Source organism: Entelurus aequoreus, linkage group LG19 (genome assembly GCF_033978785.1).
Source record: "Entelurus aequoreus isolate RoL-2023_Sb linkage group LG19, RoL_Eaeq_v1.1, whole genome shotgun sequence".
Classification (NCBI taxonomy): Eukaryota; Metazoa; Chordata; class Actinopteri; order Syngnathiformes; family Syngnathidae; genus Entelurus; species Entelurus aequoreus.
Genome location: NC_084749.1, coordinates 48,780,058 through 48,797,464, shown reverse-complemented (window position 1 = coordinate 48,797,464; position 17,407 = coordinate 48,780,058). Strand labels below are relative to the sequence as shown.

At 40.7% G+C, this 17,407-nt stretch overlaps 1 protein-coding gene across 1 annotated transcript in view; it reads right to left on the bottom strand.

Moving 5' to 3' along the window:
• The window catches only part of LOC133635426 (A disintegrin and metalloproteinase with thrombospondin motifs 10-like), a 105,151-nt gene that overhangs the window by 53,204 nt on the left and 34,540 nt on the right, over window positions 1-17,407 (bottom strand). The window contains exons 8-13 of the mRNA XM_062028623.1: window positions 9,362-9,405; window positions 9,074-9,179; window positions 8,222-8,368; window positions 7,995-8,136; window positions 1,001-1,108; window positions 741-886 (exon numbers count right to left, since the gene is read on the bottom strand). Of these exons, the coding sequence (XP_061884607.1) occupies window positions 741-886; window positions 1,001-1,108; window positions 7,995-8,136; window positions 8,222-8,368; window positions 9,074-9,179; window positions 9,362-9,405 (693 nt within the window). The remainder of the gene's footprint in view (window positions 1-740; window positions 887-1,000; window positions 1,109-7,994; window positions 8,137-8,221; window positions 8,369-9,073; window positions 9,180-9,361; window positions 9,406-17,407) is intronic.

Below are 17,407 nucleotides of genomic sequence, written 5' to 3'. Positions count from 1 at the left end.
TGCAGTCAGTAGTCATTTGTTCAACTTCTTTAGTTATACTTGTGGTGTTCCTCAAGGTTCCATTTTAGGTCCTCTCTTGTTCATCATTTGGGTGTTTTTTTAACTGGTAGCCCATGAGTTCAGTTCAAAAACTTGTGACAGACTTACATTTTTGCAATAGATTCTCTAAAGCTGTCATATAGATATTTGACTATCTTTTTTGCAGAAGATCCTTAAAAACTGCAGAGCACTCCTTTAACTCTGACAAAATAAATAGACCACAATCAAATGTAGAGGATGCTGGTTCTTCGGAATTTACAAAATAAGACTAATAGTGAAGGGAGAATCTCCTGCCCCTCAGTCCTTAGTTTTCTGGAACTATGTCCCCCAAAACTATTTAGTTGAATATCCCTGCAATATAAAATTCCCTCCATATTCCGTGGCTGTTAGAAGGGGTTTCTATGAATTAGATATGTTGTTGATCTCAAGGTAATGTCGGGTAAGAGGTAAGAAAAGTAACATCACCCTGATAATAAAAAAAGTCAACAAAAACAGTAAACAGTAATATATTTAGGTCCTCTATGTCCAGTTTTGAAAAAACTGCTGCTATCCAAGCTAGTCTTTTCAAGGACTGCCATGTTTTATAATTTGTGATGTGTAATTTAAACTCACACACTCACCTAATTTAAGAGGAGAGAATTTTCCTAAGGCCCTGCAAAACTGACACTGAGCTGCAAGTGGACGACAAAGTAAACGTTTACCTCGGACTGTCGCAATATCTGATAGAGGAGGAGACGCCACCTCCGCAGGTCCTGCTGCACTCCTCCCAGGGTGACCATGGTCCCCAACCTCCATCCACACCCTCAGGACGCGTCCCATATGGCACACAGAGCCTCTTGTAGCACCACTGTAGCACATATACAACCCACATGATGTAAAAGAAGACTGATATTCACAGGCACAGCACACAAAGTATATACATTAATGGAGATTTCCTCATAAAACTCAAGATATCAATTACCCCTTTCTCAATTGTGTTGGTCTGACAGATGGTTCCTTCTGCAGCCGGTATGCTGCTGGTGATGCATCGGTTGCTCTTGCTCATACACCAAAGCTCGCTGCAGACCTCCTGTATGTGTGTTTGGGCATAGTAATTTTAAAAGTTTAATATGGTATGGTTGAAAAAAAAAAGTATGTATATAAACATGTTATATATAAATAAATAAATTAAATAGATTATGGTAAATTAGTTATTGACCCATTCACACACACACATTCACACACTGATGGAGCTGCCATGAAGGCCCTAACCACGACCCATCAGGAGCAAGGGAGAAGTGTCTTGCTTGACACAATGGACGTGAATAGGATGGCGGAAGCTGGGGATCGAACCAGACTAGATGCAAATGAACCCCTCCAAACTCCAAATGAAAGACAATACGGTATTATGAGATGGTTTGTCCAGTATTAAAAACAGTTTTAAAAAGGTGAGGTTTCAACTTTCTTTTGAACGTTGTGGGGTTATGACATGAGCGGTTGAAAAGGGAAATATATTTCTAGAGGATGGGCCTACATTAGTACATCTACATTAGTAGAGTTGTCAATCTATAATGTCAGAAATGCAAATGGCCCCTACAAACACTGTTCAAAGGCATTCACAACTGCGTGCAAGTTTACACCCAAATGTGATTTCAAGCTTTGACATTGTTTAACAGGAGTATCCAACTTTGTAACATTTATAAGGCAGAAAAGACTAAACTCATCATATGTTCTCTTAAAAGGAGCCCCAGTAATGCTTATTTCTGTGGTTTATACAATACTATTGGATCTCAGTGGGGCTTTTAATAAAATACTCCGTAAATCTCAAGTTGTGTCCAGGATAAATCTGCATTTTTCTTCTTTTGGCATAAAGGCTCGCATTCCGCAGCCTTTTCCCTGACCACGGCTTCTCTGGTGCATCAAGGTTTAGTTCCAAAAACAAAATAACTGAGTCTCTTTATTCCAATATTTTAACAATTTAACAATTTTAACAATTTAACTTTTTTTTCCCCAAACTTGTATGTCTCCCAACTTTGGTCTGTGTACTTCAAAATAATTTACAATGACCGTAATTTCCGGATTGTAAGACGCTACTTTGTCCCAACGCTTTGAACCCTGCGCTTTATACAATGCTGTGGCTAATTGGCTAATTGATTTTTACGGGTTCACAAACCAATACATTTCGCCTCGTCACACCAGTTCAGTCACGTGAACCAATGAAATTGTTCAAATTAAATAACACACACTTACACATAGGGATGGGAATCAAAAAACGGTTGGTGTTGATTCCAGGGAATCATTTGACAGTTTTGTTAACAATTCCCTTATCGATGCCTGTGGCACACATGACAAACACGCACGGCGCCGATCAGCAGCACGGACGTTAGAATTATTCACGAGAAACGAACACAACAGGGTAATTTGCAATACTTGTAAGGTGCATATTGCATCAAATTGACAAAATACGAGCAGAAACATTGGCAGACAGCACGTGATAATGTATGAATGAAGCGTTTTCGATCCCCTCCGAGACGGAAGTAAATCACCACCAGCAGCAGCTGCAAAGTCAGACAATCGTTTGCTGCTAATACTGCAGGTAACTAACACTGCCTATCATGTTAAAACATGTTATTATTAACTGTAAACATGAAATGAATGATTCTCATGCATCACCTGACAAAACGGCATCTGACCGGCAGTCACTTCCTGTGTAAGAGATGTTCTCCACAGCTGAAGACACCATGATTAGTCAGTAATATCACAGATATGCTTCATTTTCTGCAAAATAATGGTTAATTTACTGTATATACTGTATAAATACTTTTTTTTAAATAATACTTTTCATTACTATTTGAAAAATGTTGAACATGTTACTAAACATTTCTGTGTAAATGTCATTTCTCACAGAATAGTTTATGTTGTATTTTGTTTAATACTACATTATAATATTTATGCTATTAGAGTTATTTTTAAAACAAATTATTTTTTGTTTTTTAAGGTTTTTTAAGACCTCAGTGTTGGGTTTGTATACTCATGTTTTTTTCTGAACTAAACAAAGTTGATTGATGCTAACCAACCTGTTTGCTATCCTTTCATCCAAATGAGAATCGATAAGGAGCCGAACCGTTAAGCAGAATCAAAAGGAATCAGAATTGTAAAAATCGTATCAATTCCCATCCCTACTCACGCAATCATTCAGTCAGCCATTTAGCGCATTATGGACTCATCATTGTCATGGAGAAGAAACGACGAAATGCGCACAACGCAGCCTATAAGCCGAAAATGATCAACCGGGCCTCTGAAAAATGAAACAGCTGTCGCATCGATCAAAAATCCACCACCACTAAAGGGCCCTGAAAGAGCGGACTTCCGGAGGAGAAGGACGAAGACAACACTCAATGACCTTTCCGCTGGGCTACTCTATGTCGTGTTTTGTTAAAATTTGTAAATTAACACAAGTGCCTGTGTAAATATTTCATGTCTCAATGTGTACACTTGCGGCTTTTAAAATCGTGCGGCCAATATTTATATAAATTAACATTTGTCCAAATATTTGATGGATGTTGCTTATAATTAGGTACGCTCTACAGCCCGTAAATTATGGCAGACATGGTCCATTTTACCATTTTTTAATGTTGGAAACCAGTGTAAGGCTGCATCAAACGATTATTTCTTGAATCGATTAATCTATTGATTATTTTTTTAAATAATCAAATAATCTGTACATTTATTTTATTTTTGTAACACAATGTTCTTAAGTGTAGTGGTGCAACACGTTTTTCAAATGAATTACCTAAACATACACCAACAATTTTCTTGTATGTAGAAACTTTAAGTGCATGTTGTTTGGTTAGGGCAGGGGTTGGCAACCCAAAATGTTGAAAGAGCCATATTGGACCAAAAATACAAAAACAAATCTGTCTGGAGCCGCAAAAAATTTAAAGCCATTTTACATACAGTGTGTCATGAGATATACATTGAATTAAGATGACTTAAAGGAAACTAAATGACCTCAAATATACCTACACATGAGGCATAATGATGCAATATGTACATATAGCTAGCCTAAATAGCATGTTAGCATCGATTAGCTTGCAGTCAAGCAGTGACTAAATATGTCTGGTTAGCACTCCACACAAGTCAATAACATCGACAAAACTCACCTTTGTGCATTCATGCACAACGTTAAAAGTTTGGTGGACAAAATGAAACAGAAAAAGAAGTGGCATAATGATAAAACACGTCCTAGAAAGTCGGAGAAAGTTATACATTGTAAACAAACTAAGGTGAGTTCAATGACCGCCAAAATTAGTAGGACAAAACGGCGCTCGCCAAATACTCAAATCAGTGAAGCATGTTTAGTATAAACAGTGTACTTTATAACAATTAGGGAGGTTTGTGTCATGTTTGTCCTTCTACAGAAACCAAAATAAAACAAAAAATATATTTTTCCCCCTCCTCTTTTTCCATTTTTCATACATTTTTGAAAAAGCTCCAGAGAGCCACTAGGGCGGCGCTAAAGAGCCGCATGCGGCTCTAGAGCCGCGGGTTGCCGACCCCCGGGTTAGGGGATAAAAGAGAAAGTCAGATTAGCTGATACCATTTCATCTATCCATCCATCTTCTTCCGCTTATCCGAGGTCGGGTCCTGGGGGCAGCATCCTAAGTAGGGAAGCCCAAACTTCCCTCCCCAGCCACTTAGTCCAGCTCTTCCCGGGGGATCCCGAGACGTTCCCAGGCCAGCCTACCGGTCGGACGTGCCCGAAACACCTCCCTAGGGAGGCGTTCGGGTGGCATCCTGACCAGATCCCCGAACCACCTCAACTGGCTCCTCTCGATGTGGAAGAGCAGCGGTTTTACTTTGAGCTCCTCCTGGATGGCAGAGCGTCTCACCCTATCTCTAAGGGAGAGCCCTGCCACCCGGCGGAGGAAACTCATTTCGGCCGCTTGTACCTGTGATCTTGTCCTTTCGGTCATAACCCAAAGCTCATGACCATAGGTGAGGATGGGAACGTAGATCGACCGGTAAATTGAGAGCTTTGCCTTCCGGCTCAGCTCCTTCTTCACCACAACGGATCGAGACAGCGTCCGCATTACTGAAGACCCCACACCAATCCGCCTGTCGATCTCACGATACACTCTACCCCCACTCATGAACAAGACTCCAAGGTACTTGAACTCCTCCACTTGGGGCAGGGTCTCCTCCCCAACCCGGAGATGGCACTCCACCCTTTTCCGGGCGAGAAGCATAGACCCGGACTTGGAGGTGCTGATTCTCATCCCAGTCGCTTCACACCAGGCTGCGAACCGATCCAGTGAGAGCTTAAGATCCTGGCAAGATGAAGCCATCAGGACCACATCATCTGAAAAAAGCAGAGACCTAATTCTGCAGCCACCAAACCGGATTCCCTCAACGCCCTGACTGCGCATAGAAATTCTGTCCATAAAAGTTATGAACAGAATCGGTGACAAGATTCCAACATCAGTGGAAACGTGTCCGACTTACTGCCGGCAATACGGACCAAACACTGACACTGATCGTACAGGGAGCGGACCGCCACAATCGGACAGTCCGATACCCCATACTCTCTGAGCACTCCCCACAGGACTTCCCGAGGGACACGGTCGAATGCCTTCTCCAAGTCCACAAAGCACATGTAGACTGGTTGGGCAAACTTCCATGCACCCTCGAGGACCCTGCCGAGAGTATAGAGCTGGTCCACAGTTCCACGACCAGGACGAAAACTACACTGTTCCTCCTGAATCTGAGGTTCGACTATCTGGCGTAGCCTCCTCTCCAGTACACCTGAATAGACCTTAACAGAAAGGCTGAGGAGTGTGATCCCACGATAGTTGGAACACACCCGCCGGTTCCCCTTCTTAAAGAGAGGAACCACCAACCCGGTCTGCCAATCCAGAGGTACCGCCCCCGATGTCCATGCGATGTTGCAGAGTCTAGTCAACCAAGACAGCCCCACAGCATCCAGAGCCTTAAGGAATTCCGGGCGGATCTCATCCACCCCCGGGGCCTTGCCACCAAGGAGCTTTTTAACTACCTCAGCAACCTCAGCCCCAGAAATAGGAGAGCCCACCACAGGTTCCGCAGGCGCTGCCTCCTCATAGGAATATGTGTTGGTGGGATTGAGGAGGTCTTCGAAGTATTCCCTCCACCGATCCACAACATCCGCAGTCGAGGTCAGCAGAACACCATCCTGACCATACAGGGTGTTGACAGTGCACTGCTTCCCCTTCCTGAGGCGGTAGTAGATGGTCCAGAATCGCTTCGAAGCAGTCCGGAATTTGTTTTCCATGGCTTCCCTGAACTCCTCCCATGTCAGAGTTTTTGCCTCCGCGACCACTGAAGCCGCACACCGCTTGGCCTGTCGGTACCTGTCCGCTGCCTCGTTCCAGAGCCCTTGCTGTGTGTCGAAGTGACTCCGACTATATCCAGCCGGAACTTCTCCACCTCGCGCACTAGCTTAGGCTCCTTCCCCCCAGCGTGGTGACATTCCACGTCCCAAGTGTATTTATGGTGTAAGCTATTGACTGTGTAATCTAAAAAAGGAACCATAAAAATGCCTTACTTTTTTTGAAGTAAACTAGAAGTGGGACCGATACAAACACATTTTACTTTAAAATGTTTAAGATCACTTAATGATTTTACTTTTTTAATTTTTAATCAAAATTATAATCAGCAGAAAAGCACATGAAGGCATTGTAACAATATCAACTAAATATTTAAACTATTTCATTATTTATTCTCTTTTATTTAATACAATTGTTTAACCAATATAAAGTCAAAGTCCTCCTGTGTCCAGGGGGCAAAATCATTCACTGATTTTTTTTTAACAACAAAACAACAAAATCAGATTTTGATAAAAAAAAAAACAATACTGATCTAATCACTGGTATCACTGAAATACTGTAGTACCCTTGGTATCAATAACCGACTTATTGATCGTTTTACCCTTCTCTGTAATCGCTGACAGTCTGGCACTCGACAGACATAGTAACAGAGCATGCTCGCACGCACACGCACGCACACACACGCAAACACACACACACACGTTGATGTAATATTATCCTCTCTCTAGACTCTTATTAATCTACCCGTTAATTTATTGGTAATATCTGCTAACTTTCTGTTGTAAAGCGGTTCAATACATGTGTTAAAGTGAACTAAGCACTTATTGTTCTGTTGTTTCCAGCTAGCCTAGCTATCTTGCTCGATGTGTCGCATTTACAGCCTTTTTCTCCAGTTCCACAGTGACATTAAAACTTGTGAGAAATGTAGTTTATTTGCCACAATTGGAGTGATATTTACTTATAGAGTGGATGCTCTGCATTGAGTATGGACATACACAAACAGTTAGCTGTATTGTAGCTGCGAGCAGTTTTAGTAGCCTCGCCTGTCAACAAACGGACCAAGCTGCAAGGCATAAGCCGTAGATTATATGTTTTGTGATCAGCATTAAATGGTAAATGGTTGTGCTTGTATAGCGCTTTTCTACCTTTTTTAAGGAACTCAAAGCGCTTTGACACTATTTCCACATTCACCCATTTACACACACATTCACACACTGATGGCGGGAGCTGCCATGCAAGGCGCTAACCAGGACCCATCAGGAGCAAGGGTGAAGTGTCTTGCTCAAGGACACAACGGACGTGACTAGGATGGTAGAAGGTGGGGGTTGAACCAGTAACCCTCAGATTGCTGGCACGGCCACTCTCCCAACTTCGCCACGCCGTCCCATTGAAAGGCATTGATTGGCATCTGGCAATCATAAACTTTTCCACAGAAATTGGCCAATAATAATCGGTGGCCGACCAATTGTTATCTTTTTCTTTGTGGGCGACCATCTTTTCTCAACGCACTGATGTAAGGTACAGGACGTCGACGTATTTACATCATCGATGACGTTGACCAAGTCGACGAATCGCTGCAGCTCTTAACGGGAGTATGCCGAAAATACTCACTGCATATTTACATTGTCGAGATCTGACGCCATACTGGAAGCGGCACTGTTCGTCTGCGTCGTAGGCCTGACCCGGGGCTGTGGTGGGGTACACAAACTCCTGCTTAGGGGGTACGTTGTTCAGACAAGAGCCCATACCTGAGCTAGAACACAACAACAAAAAAATCAACAGGGTGAGTTTTTCCCCACATTTTTCTGATGTTATTAATATCTGAGAGGCTGACTCACTCCAAAAAACTGCTGATGTAATCCCTGCTACAGGCCGACCAGATGAACGGGTTCGTCTTCATTGTGATGTGGTCGGCCATCAGCTTGGCCGTCTCCTGGGTACGGGGTCCACACGTGTTACCAATACCGTCATGGTTCATTCCAAACCTTAAGTAACAATTATAAAGATATTTACCCCCTTTTTTAAACTCAGTGGCCTTTACACTTTCTCGTTTGTGGCTTGCTAAGTAACAGTTGGAGCAATTGTTATATTTTTAAACATACTAAACAGTCAAAAGAGATGAAACAGGAAGATATGTTTTAAAAGCTGTCATTCATGTTTGGATTCACTGCTGTGTTTTCAGGCATGTTAGGGATACTGTGGCAGCTTTATTTACACACCCCTCATTGTACGAACTTTTTGTTTTACGAACCACAGACAGAACAGAGCTCGCTTGACCACCATGCATATTTAGTGAGCCGGACGTGACTATTTACAAACCCTATTAAAGAACCAATTAAGCTTGAAAATCAAGGTTCCATTGTCCTTTGTTTAAGACCTGAACAATCCCATAGAAGAGCAGTACTAAAAATTATGCCATCACAATTACAAAGGTTTTAATATATTGTAATAAAATGTGATACCTTAAATGGCGACACGAGAAGAGCAGAATATGAAAAACGTCTCTCAGTATGAGGCAGTGCAGTTTCACACCATTGTCAGTGCCAATTAAAACATGAATATCTTTGTGGGGCAGAATTTGATACAGCTCTTGTACTGCATCTAGTATGTGCATGTTATGTTTTTGTCTGTGAGTCTAGACAATATTATCGATTTAGTCTTGTTCTCAATATTGTGTGCATTTTACTAACGTATGTCCAATCTCATGGGCAATAGTGAACGCTGTTCCCAGGCCAATGTCCTCATTGATGCTGCAGCTTCTCTCTGGTTCACACATTCCTCCAACAGGAGCCAGACCTGCGCAACAAACACACACATTTAAATAAGCACTCCTTGGAGAGCTACAAAACGACAGATCCGTCCAACAATTGTCGAAGTTATGCAACTAAGGGAGTTAAGATGATAAAATATGTTTTCATTTCAGGCATAATTTTAAAATATGAGTACATGTTTTAAATTAAGACATATCTTTTTTTTACCTAAGGTTTCACAAGGCTTGTTTTTCTGGATGCAGATGTCATACCTGCAGACACACCATGGCCACAGAGTGAACAGCAGTGATAGATAGGGCGATCATATAAAAGAACAATAACAGGAAATCAAGAACAGTCGCCACTTGATGGATAACACATTGCAAACCCCCCCCCCCCAAAAAAAAACACATTTGACTTCTAATACGCTGCAACATGAGATTTTGTACACGCTATTCGAAAGGATAGGGAACTATTTGTGCCAGTGGTGGTTGTGTTGTTTGCTGCAGCACATTCCTAATGCAATAGCATCATGTTTCTATCTGTTTAACATGCCATTGTCTTGCAGTGTTGCTCTAGCAGTATCATTGACAGAAGCAGCAGTAAAAGAAGTAATAAAGGAGGGACGAGTAAAAGCAGTAATGTGCATATTAATGCATTTTTGCTGTACATTTTAAACTCCTCACAGTAAATCCCCACATCTACTTTCCATTCTCTCTGTGCAATTTAAAAGAAAAGTGATTGTTTGATAAAAAAATCAGCTAAGCTAGCAATACATGTTGCACCTGTACAATACATTATATAAATAAGCATTAATTTATAATTTACGCCAAGTACAAATCTTTAATTATAAATGAATACAATATTTTCATAGCTAGAGCATTAAAAAACAACCTAAATGTGTTTTTCAACATTAGGAGAAACCTTTAGACATGAAATAACACCCTTTTAGTCACCTTTACACTCTTTTAATCTAATAAAATAATGCTGCCTGAGGCTGAACAAATCAGTGGCTACAATACTGAACAGCGCGTTCTGAATTGGAGTTTGCGCTCGTCTGACTGACAGTTTTCGTCGTAAGGCTGTCGAGTTTAACGATCACTTTGTGCAAAACCAGCACATCTTTTCTGTACTTGTTTGTACTTTTTTGGCTTCACTGTGTCACTGTGCCGTGACACTTTGCAGTTTGTGTCGATCGGTGCTGCGGGCTAGCACACCGAAGCCGGCTAGCATTAGCAGCCTGAGGTACAGAGGTGGGATTTTCTTCTGTTGCTGGATGTTTCGGCATATCCAGAATGCCTCCACCAAAGAAAAGCCCGACATCGGAGGAGTTCGAGGAGATGAAGCTCACACTCCACTCCCTGTGCAGCGATGTGACTGCGGTTAGAATGCAGCAGGAGCAGCTTCTGGGGCTACTGGAGGAGGTGAAACAACTACGCCTCCAAAACGTGGAAAAAGACCGGCGCATTGTGGACCTGGAGCGGCGAGTGGACGAGCTGGAGCATTACTCCCGCATGAATGATGTGGTCATCACCGGCATCAAGATCAAGCCGCGTTCCTACGCGCGTGCGGTGGCCGCGGACAGCAGGGAGCCCAGCGAACAGGAGACACAGTCGGTGGAGCAGCAGGTGGCTTCCTATCTCCAGAGCAGGGGGATAGAGATGGACCTGGAGCACATCGAGGCTTGTCACCCACTGCCCATGAGGAACCAGAGACCACCAGCTGTCATCATGAGATTTACAAACAGGAAAAAGAAAATGGCACTATTGAAGCAAGGATGCAAACTGAAAGGTACAGATGTTTTCATGAAAGAACACTTGACAAAGAAAAATGCTGACATCGCAAGGATCGCACGACAACTTAAAAGGCAAAGCAAGATTCAACAAACCTGGGTAACGAACTGTAAGATCTTCATCAAACTAAATGGGACACCGGAGGAAGCAAAAGTCTTGGTGGTGAGGAAAATAGAAGATCTTGATAAGTATTGAAATTGACGTAGTACTTGGTATCAATGTAGCTTTGTGACTTCTACATCATCTCAATGCTACCCACACCAAGAACACAGACCACACTAGGGCTGCAACAACTAATCGATTAAATCGATTAAAATCGATTATAAAAATAGTTGCCGATTAATTTAGTCATCGATTCGTTGGATCTATGCTATGCGCATAGGCTTTAAAAAAAAAAAAAAAATATTTTTTTATTTTTTTAAAATAAACCTTTATTTATAAACTGCAACATGTACAAACAGCTGAGAAACAATAATCAAAATAAGTATGGTGCCAGTATGCTGTTTTTTTTCAATAAAATACTGGAAAGGATAGAAATGTAGTTTGTCTCTTTTATCCGATTATTATTCGATTAATCGAAGTAATAATCGACAGATTAATCGATTATCAAATTAATCGTTAGTTGCAGCCCTAGACCACACCAAGTACTGATATGGACATGTTACAGAAGATCCTACAACATAAACAAAAAGAACTGGAAATGTGTGAGTATCAAGAGCACGCCACAACAGAGACTGATATGGAGATAGACCCTGATAATAATTTTTTCTCTGCGATTGTAAAAAACTAATTATTTTACCTGTGAACAATATGAAAGCAGTGTAAAATCAGAAGATAGTCTGTCAATAATACATTTCAATAGTCGAAGCATGTACACTAACTTTGAGGCTATCAAGGATTACTTGAAAGAATTTAGTCATCCATTTACCATTATTGCTATTACTGAAACCTGGTTCAACAATGATAAAAGTATTGATTTTAGTCTGAATGACTATGAATTAAGATACATAAAACAGAATAAATAAAATAGGAGGAGGGGTCGCATATTCATAAATCTGTTACATTTAAAGTTTTAACAAACATGACCATAGCAGTTGATGGATTATTTGAATGTTTAACAGTGGAAATCCTAAATGACAAAAAGACAAATATCTTCATGAGTTGTGTATACCGGGCACCTGGTTCAAGCATAGAAACTTTCAATCAGTGGATGGGTAAACTATTTTCCTCTGTGAACCATAAAACCATATTTATCTGTGGTGATTTTAACATTGATTTGTTAAACTCAACCAAGCAAAAACATGTTGATGACTTCATTGACACAATGTACAGCGTGTCTCTATATCCAACCATAACCAAACCAAGCAGAATTATAACACATAGTGCCACAATCATCGACAACATTTTTACTAACATTATGGGAAATCAAATCACCAGTGGCCTATTTATATGAGATATCACTGACCATATACCTGTTTTTACTTTATATGACTGTCATCTCAAGAAAACCAAAGACACTATGGCAAAAATCTCTAAACGAATAACAACTGAGGAAACAATCTGTGCCCTAAACAATAGTTTAGCAGTTCAGGATTGGACTTCAGTATACAGAGAACCAAATGTGGACAGTGCTTATTGTAATTTTTTAGACATTTTTACTTTCCTGCATAATAAACATTGCCCTGTGAAAGAATATTTTATAAAAGGAAACAATAAAAATAGCCCTTGGATCACAAAAGGGATAATTAATGCCTGTAAAAAGAAAAACAATCTCTACAAACTTTTCATCAAAATAAAAACAAAAGAAGTCGAACAACGATACAAGAAGTACAAAAATAAATTAACTGATATTATAGGAACAAGCAAATGGTTATATGGGGGGTTTGGAGGTAGCGGGGGTGTATATTGTAGCGTCCCGGAAGAGTTAGTGCTGCAAAGGGTTCTGGGTATTTGTTCTGTTGTGTTTATGTTGTGTTTATGTTGTGTTACTGTGCGGATCTTCTCCCAAAATGTGTTTGTCATTCTTGTTTGGTGTGGATTCACAGTGTGGCGTATAATTCTAACAATGTTAAAGTTGCTTATACGGCCACTCTCAGTGTAAACTGTATCGCTGTTGATGACATATGCTTTGCATTTACGTGTGTGTGTGTGCGTACAGGAGCCACACATATATCTTGTGACTGGGTGGGCACGTTGTTAGAAGGGATGAAAAGCGGACGTGACGTCAGCTCGTAGAGGACGTTAAAAGCAGTGCCTGTAAGGCACGCCCCCAAGACTGTGGAATATGAGATATAATGACTGATGAACACCTTTGTTCGATAATGAGGGATGCCTCAGCTCAAAGCCTGAGCCCCGACATTAAGGAACTAGAATCCAAGAAAAGATGGCAGGTACCTGAAGGAATCAATAAAGTAATATCTATCTATCTATCTATCTATCTGGCTTGGGCACATCAGATTAGATCAGTGTGTTGCAAACTGAGCAGTTTAAAGTCCTGAATGGTTGTTTTATTCATTATTTTATTTTCAAATTTATTAGCCTGTGGAAAAAGTTAATGTTGATATTTACCTCAGAAGGCTGCAAATAGAAAAGAGGCATTACATTTTTATTTAAATTGTATTTGTTATGCCATTGATATTTTTTAATTATTATTATTATTATTATTATTATTTGAAACTCAATTTTGCATGCCACTATAAAGTTATATAAGACTTGCTTGTTCAATATTTAATGCAAAACTTATTTGGGTCCCTATCAAAAAGGTTAATTTGTTCAACCTTGGCCCGTGGCTTTGTTCACTTTTAAATTTTGGCCCACTCTGTATTTGAGTTTGACACCCCTGCTCTAGAGCCATAGGTTCTCTTTTGATAGTGTCTCTTTTGATGACTGCATCTGGCTCTCAGATAAATCTTAGCTGACATTACTTAACAGGATAAGTACTGAATAATTCCGCTGGTAATCACAGTGTTAAAAATAACGTTCAAAATATAAAAGATTCTCATGCATTTTAATCCATCCATTCGTTTTCTACCGCACCTGTTCAAGAAGTCGCATTAATGGTAAGAAGTATTTTATTTATTATTGGTTAGCTTCAAAATAACAATGTTATTAAAAAGAATGAGGGACTTATTATACTCTAAAAATGTTGGTCTTACTTAAAAATGCACGCATTTAGTTGTATTCAGTGTTAAAAAAAATATTATATGGCTCTCACGGAAATACATTTTAAAATATTTGGCTTTCATGGCTCTTTCGGCCAAAAAGGTTCCCGACCCCTGGTCTAATCAAACAAGGATATTTAAAGTTGACATACCCTGATTACTTTATTGATGAAAACGGTGAAGATTATAATATGAGTAATGTAGTGAATAAGTTCAATTGTTTTTTTGGAAATGTTGGTCCTAAGTTGGCTGTTGATATCCCAGACAATGGAGTTACAAGATCAACTATTGAACAGAATTCTTCGTCATTCTTCCTCTCAGCTACAAATGAGCAGGAAGTGACAAACATTGTGCGGAAGTGTAAAAGTAAGTGCTCCACTGACTGCCATGATTGCAACATGATACTGGTTCAAAAAGTTATACTGAATATTGTAAAACCCTTAACTTATATATGTAACCTATCATTCCAGACTGGCTGCTTTCCAAGTCAAATGAAAATCGCTATGGTAACTCCGCTCTTCAAAAGTGACAGCAAACACGCTTTCACCAATTAGAGACCAATCTCTCTTTTGCCTCAGTTCTCAAAAATCTTAGAGAAACTATTTAACTCTCGACTTGAATCTTTTCTTGAGGAGCAATATATGATCAATGACGGTCAGTATGGCTTTAGGTTTTTGATTGATTGATTGAGACTTTTATTAGTAGATTGCACAGTTCAGTACATATTCCGTACAATTGACCACTAAATGGTAACATCCGAATAAGTTTTTCAACCTGTTTAAGTCGGGGTCCACGTAATCAATTCATGGTACAAATATAAACTATCATCATAATACAGTCATCACACAAGTTAATCATCAGAGTATATACATTGAATTATTTACTATATTTACAATCCGGGGGGTGGGATGAGGAGGGTTTGGTTGATATCAGCACTTCAGTCATCAACAATTGCATCATCAGAGAAATGGGCATTGAAACAGTGTAGGACTGACTTGGTAGGATATGTACAGCGAGCAGTGAACATAGTGAGTTCAGATAGCATAAGAATAAGTATATACATTTGATTATTTTCATTTGGTTATTTACAATCCGGGGAGGTGGGACATGGAAGGGGGAGGGTGTTAGTCAAGGGTTGAAGTTGAAGTTGCCTGGAGGTGTTGTTTTAGTGCGGTTTTGAAGGAGGATAAAGATGCACTTTCTTTTACACCTGTTGGGAGTGCATTCCATATTGATGTGGCATAGAAGGAGAATGAGTTTAGACCTTTGTTAGATCGGAATCTGGGTTTAACGTGGTTTGTGGAACTCCCCCTGGTGTTGTGCTTATGGTGGTCATTTACGTAAAGGAAGTAGTTTGACATGTACTTCGGTATTAGGGAGGTGTAGCGGATTTTATAGACTAGGCTCAGTGCAAGTTGTTTTACTCTGTCCTCCACCCTGAGCCAGCCCACTTTGGAGAAGTGGGTTGGAGTGAGGTGTGATCTGGGGTGGAGGTCTAAAAGTAACCTGATTAGATGGTTCTGGGATGTTTGGAGTCTAGATTTGAGGGTTTTGGAGGTGCTAGGGTACCAGGAGGTGCAAGCGTAATCGAAAAAGGGTTGAACGAGAGTTCCCGCTAGAATCTTCAAAGTGCTTTTGTTGACCAGAGAGGAGATTCTATAGAGAAATCTCGTTCGTTGGTTGACCTTTCTGATTACCTTGGTTGCCATTTTACCACAGGAAAGATTAGCCTCTAGAATGGAACCTAGGTAGGTGACCTCATCTTTCCTGGTGATAACAATGTCACCCACTTTTATAGTGAAGTCACTGACTTTCTTGAGATTGATTTGGGACCCAAATAGGATGGATTCCGTTTTACCTAAGTGTATGGATAGTTTATTGTCAGCGAGCCAGGTGCAAATACTAAGGAGTTCAGCACTGAGGATTTTGTTCCACCTGTGACTTGTCCTTGCCGGATACCAGCAGGGCCGAGTCATCCGCAAACAGGAACGATTCACAGTCGCATGCTGATGACATGTCATTTACGTATATTAGGAACAGTAAAGGCCCTAATATACTGCCTTGGGGGACTCCACAGCTTACTGAGGGGGGGGGACACGGTGCCGTTCCCCTCTACCACCTGTTTCCTCCCCTCCAAGTAAGATTGCATCCAGCTCGATGAGGTTTTATCAAATCTGATTGCTCTGAGCTTATCCAACAGTATAGCGTGGTTTACGGTGTCAAAGGCCTTCTGAAGGTCCAGCATGACCATGCCGCAGTATTTGCCCGCGTCCACCTCATGTTTGATGTGGTCGGTCAGATAGAGAAGGCATGTGTCAGTGGAGTGGTTAGTTCTGAAGCCGGATTGGAATTTGTACATGAGTTTATTAGTGGCAAGGTAACTATCGACCTGTTCATAAACTATTTTTTCCATTACTTTCGAAATGGAACTGAGAATAGAAACAGGTCGGTAGTTACCAGGTTCTAATTTGCTACCTTTTTTAAAAAGGGGGGTTACTCTTGCTATCTTGAAATCCTTGGGTACTTGGCCTTGTTTAATTGAGAGGTTAATTATGTGTGTGATGATAGGAGCAATGGTGGTGGCAGAGTCTCTGAGGAATCTGGAGGGAATATTGTCAAGGCCGGTGGCCTTGTTTAGGTGGAGCGCGCTCAATTTATTAAGCACCTCGTCAGCTGAGACCATTTCTAATTTGAAATTGTTGTTGATTACTCCTAGCTTTCTGTAGAAGGCTTTAATGTGTTCTACACCAAAACGACCAGAGTGGTGAGACAGCTTGTTAACTAGAGTTGTGGCTATGCTGGTGAAAAAGGTGTTGAGTCTGCTTGCTACCTCCATTTTATCTGTAATGAGGGAGTCACCCTCCTTGATGTTGATGAGTCTGGTTTTAAGTTTCTGGCTGCATCCAGGAAGCTGGTTGTTGAGAATTTTCCAGCGCTCACGTAGCTTATTTGTGTTTTCCTCTATTTTATCGTTAATGTAATTTTTTTTAAGGATTTAGTCAGGGTGTTTGCCTTATTTCTTAATTTATTGCATTGCTTTTTGAGTGTTGAAAGGAGTGATTTGAGGTTATTATTATTGGGTTGTTTATCTACTTCGGTTTTACACTTTTGGTATTTGAAGTATTTTCTGTCTCTGTCTTTTATGGCAGCTAATAGGTCTGGATTCATCCATGGTTCAGAGCGGGCTTTGATTCTGACTGTTCTCACGGGAGCCAAATTATTTAGTATCGCTAGGAACGCTGTTTTGAAGCGATCCCAAGCATCTTCGACCAGGTTGCTCGTGAGCACAGGAGACCAGTCCCACTCACCCAATTTAAGGT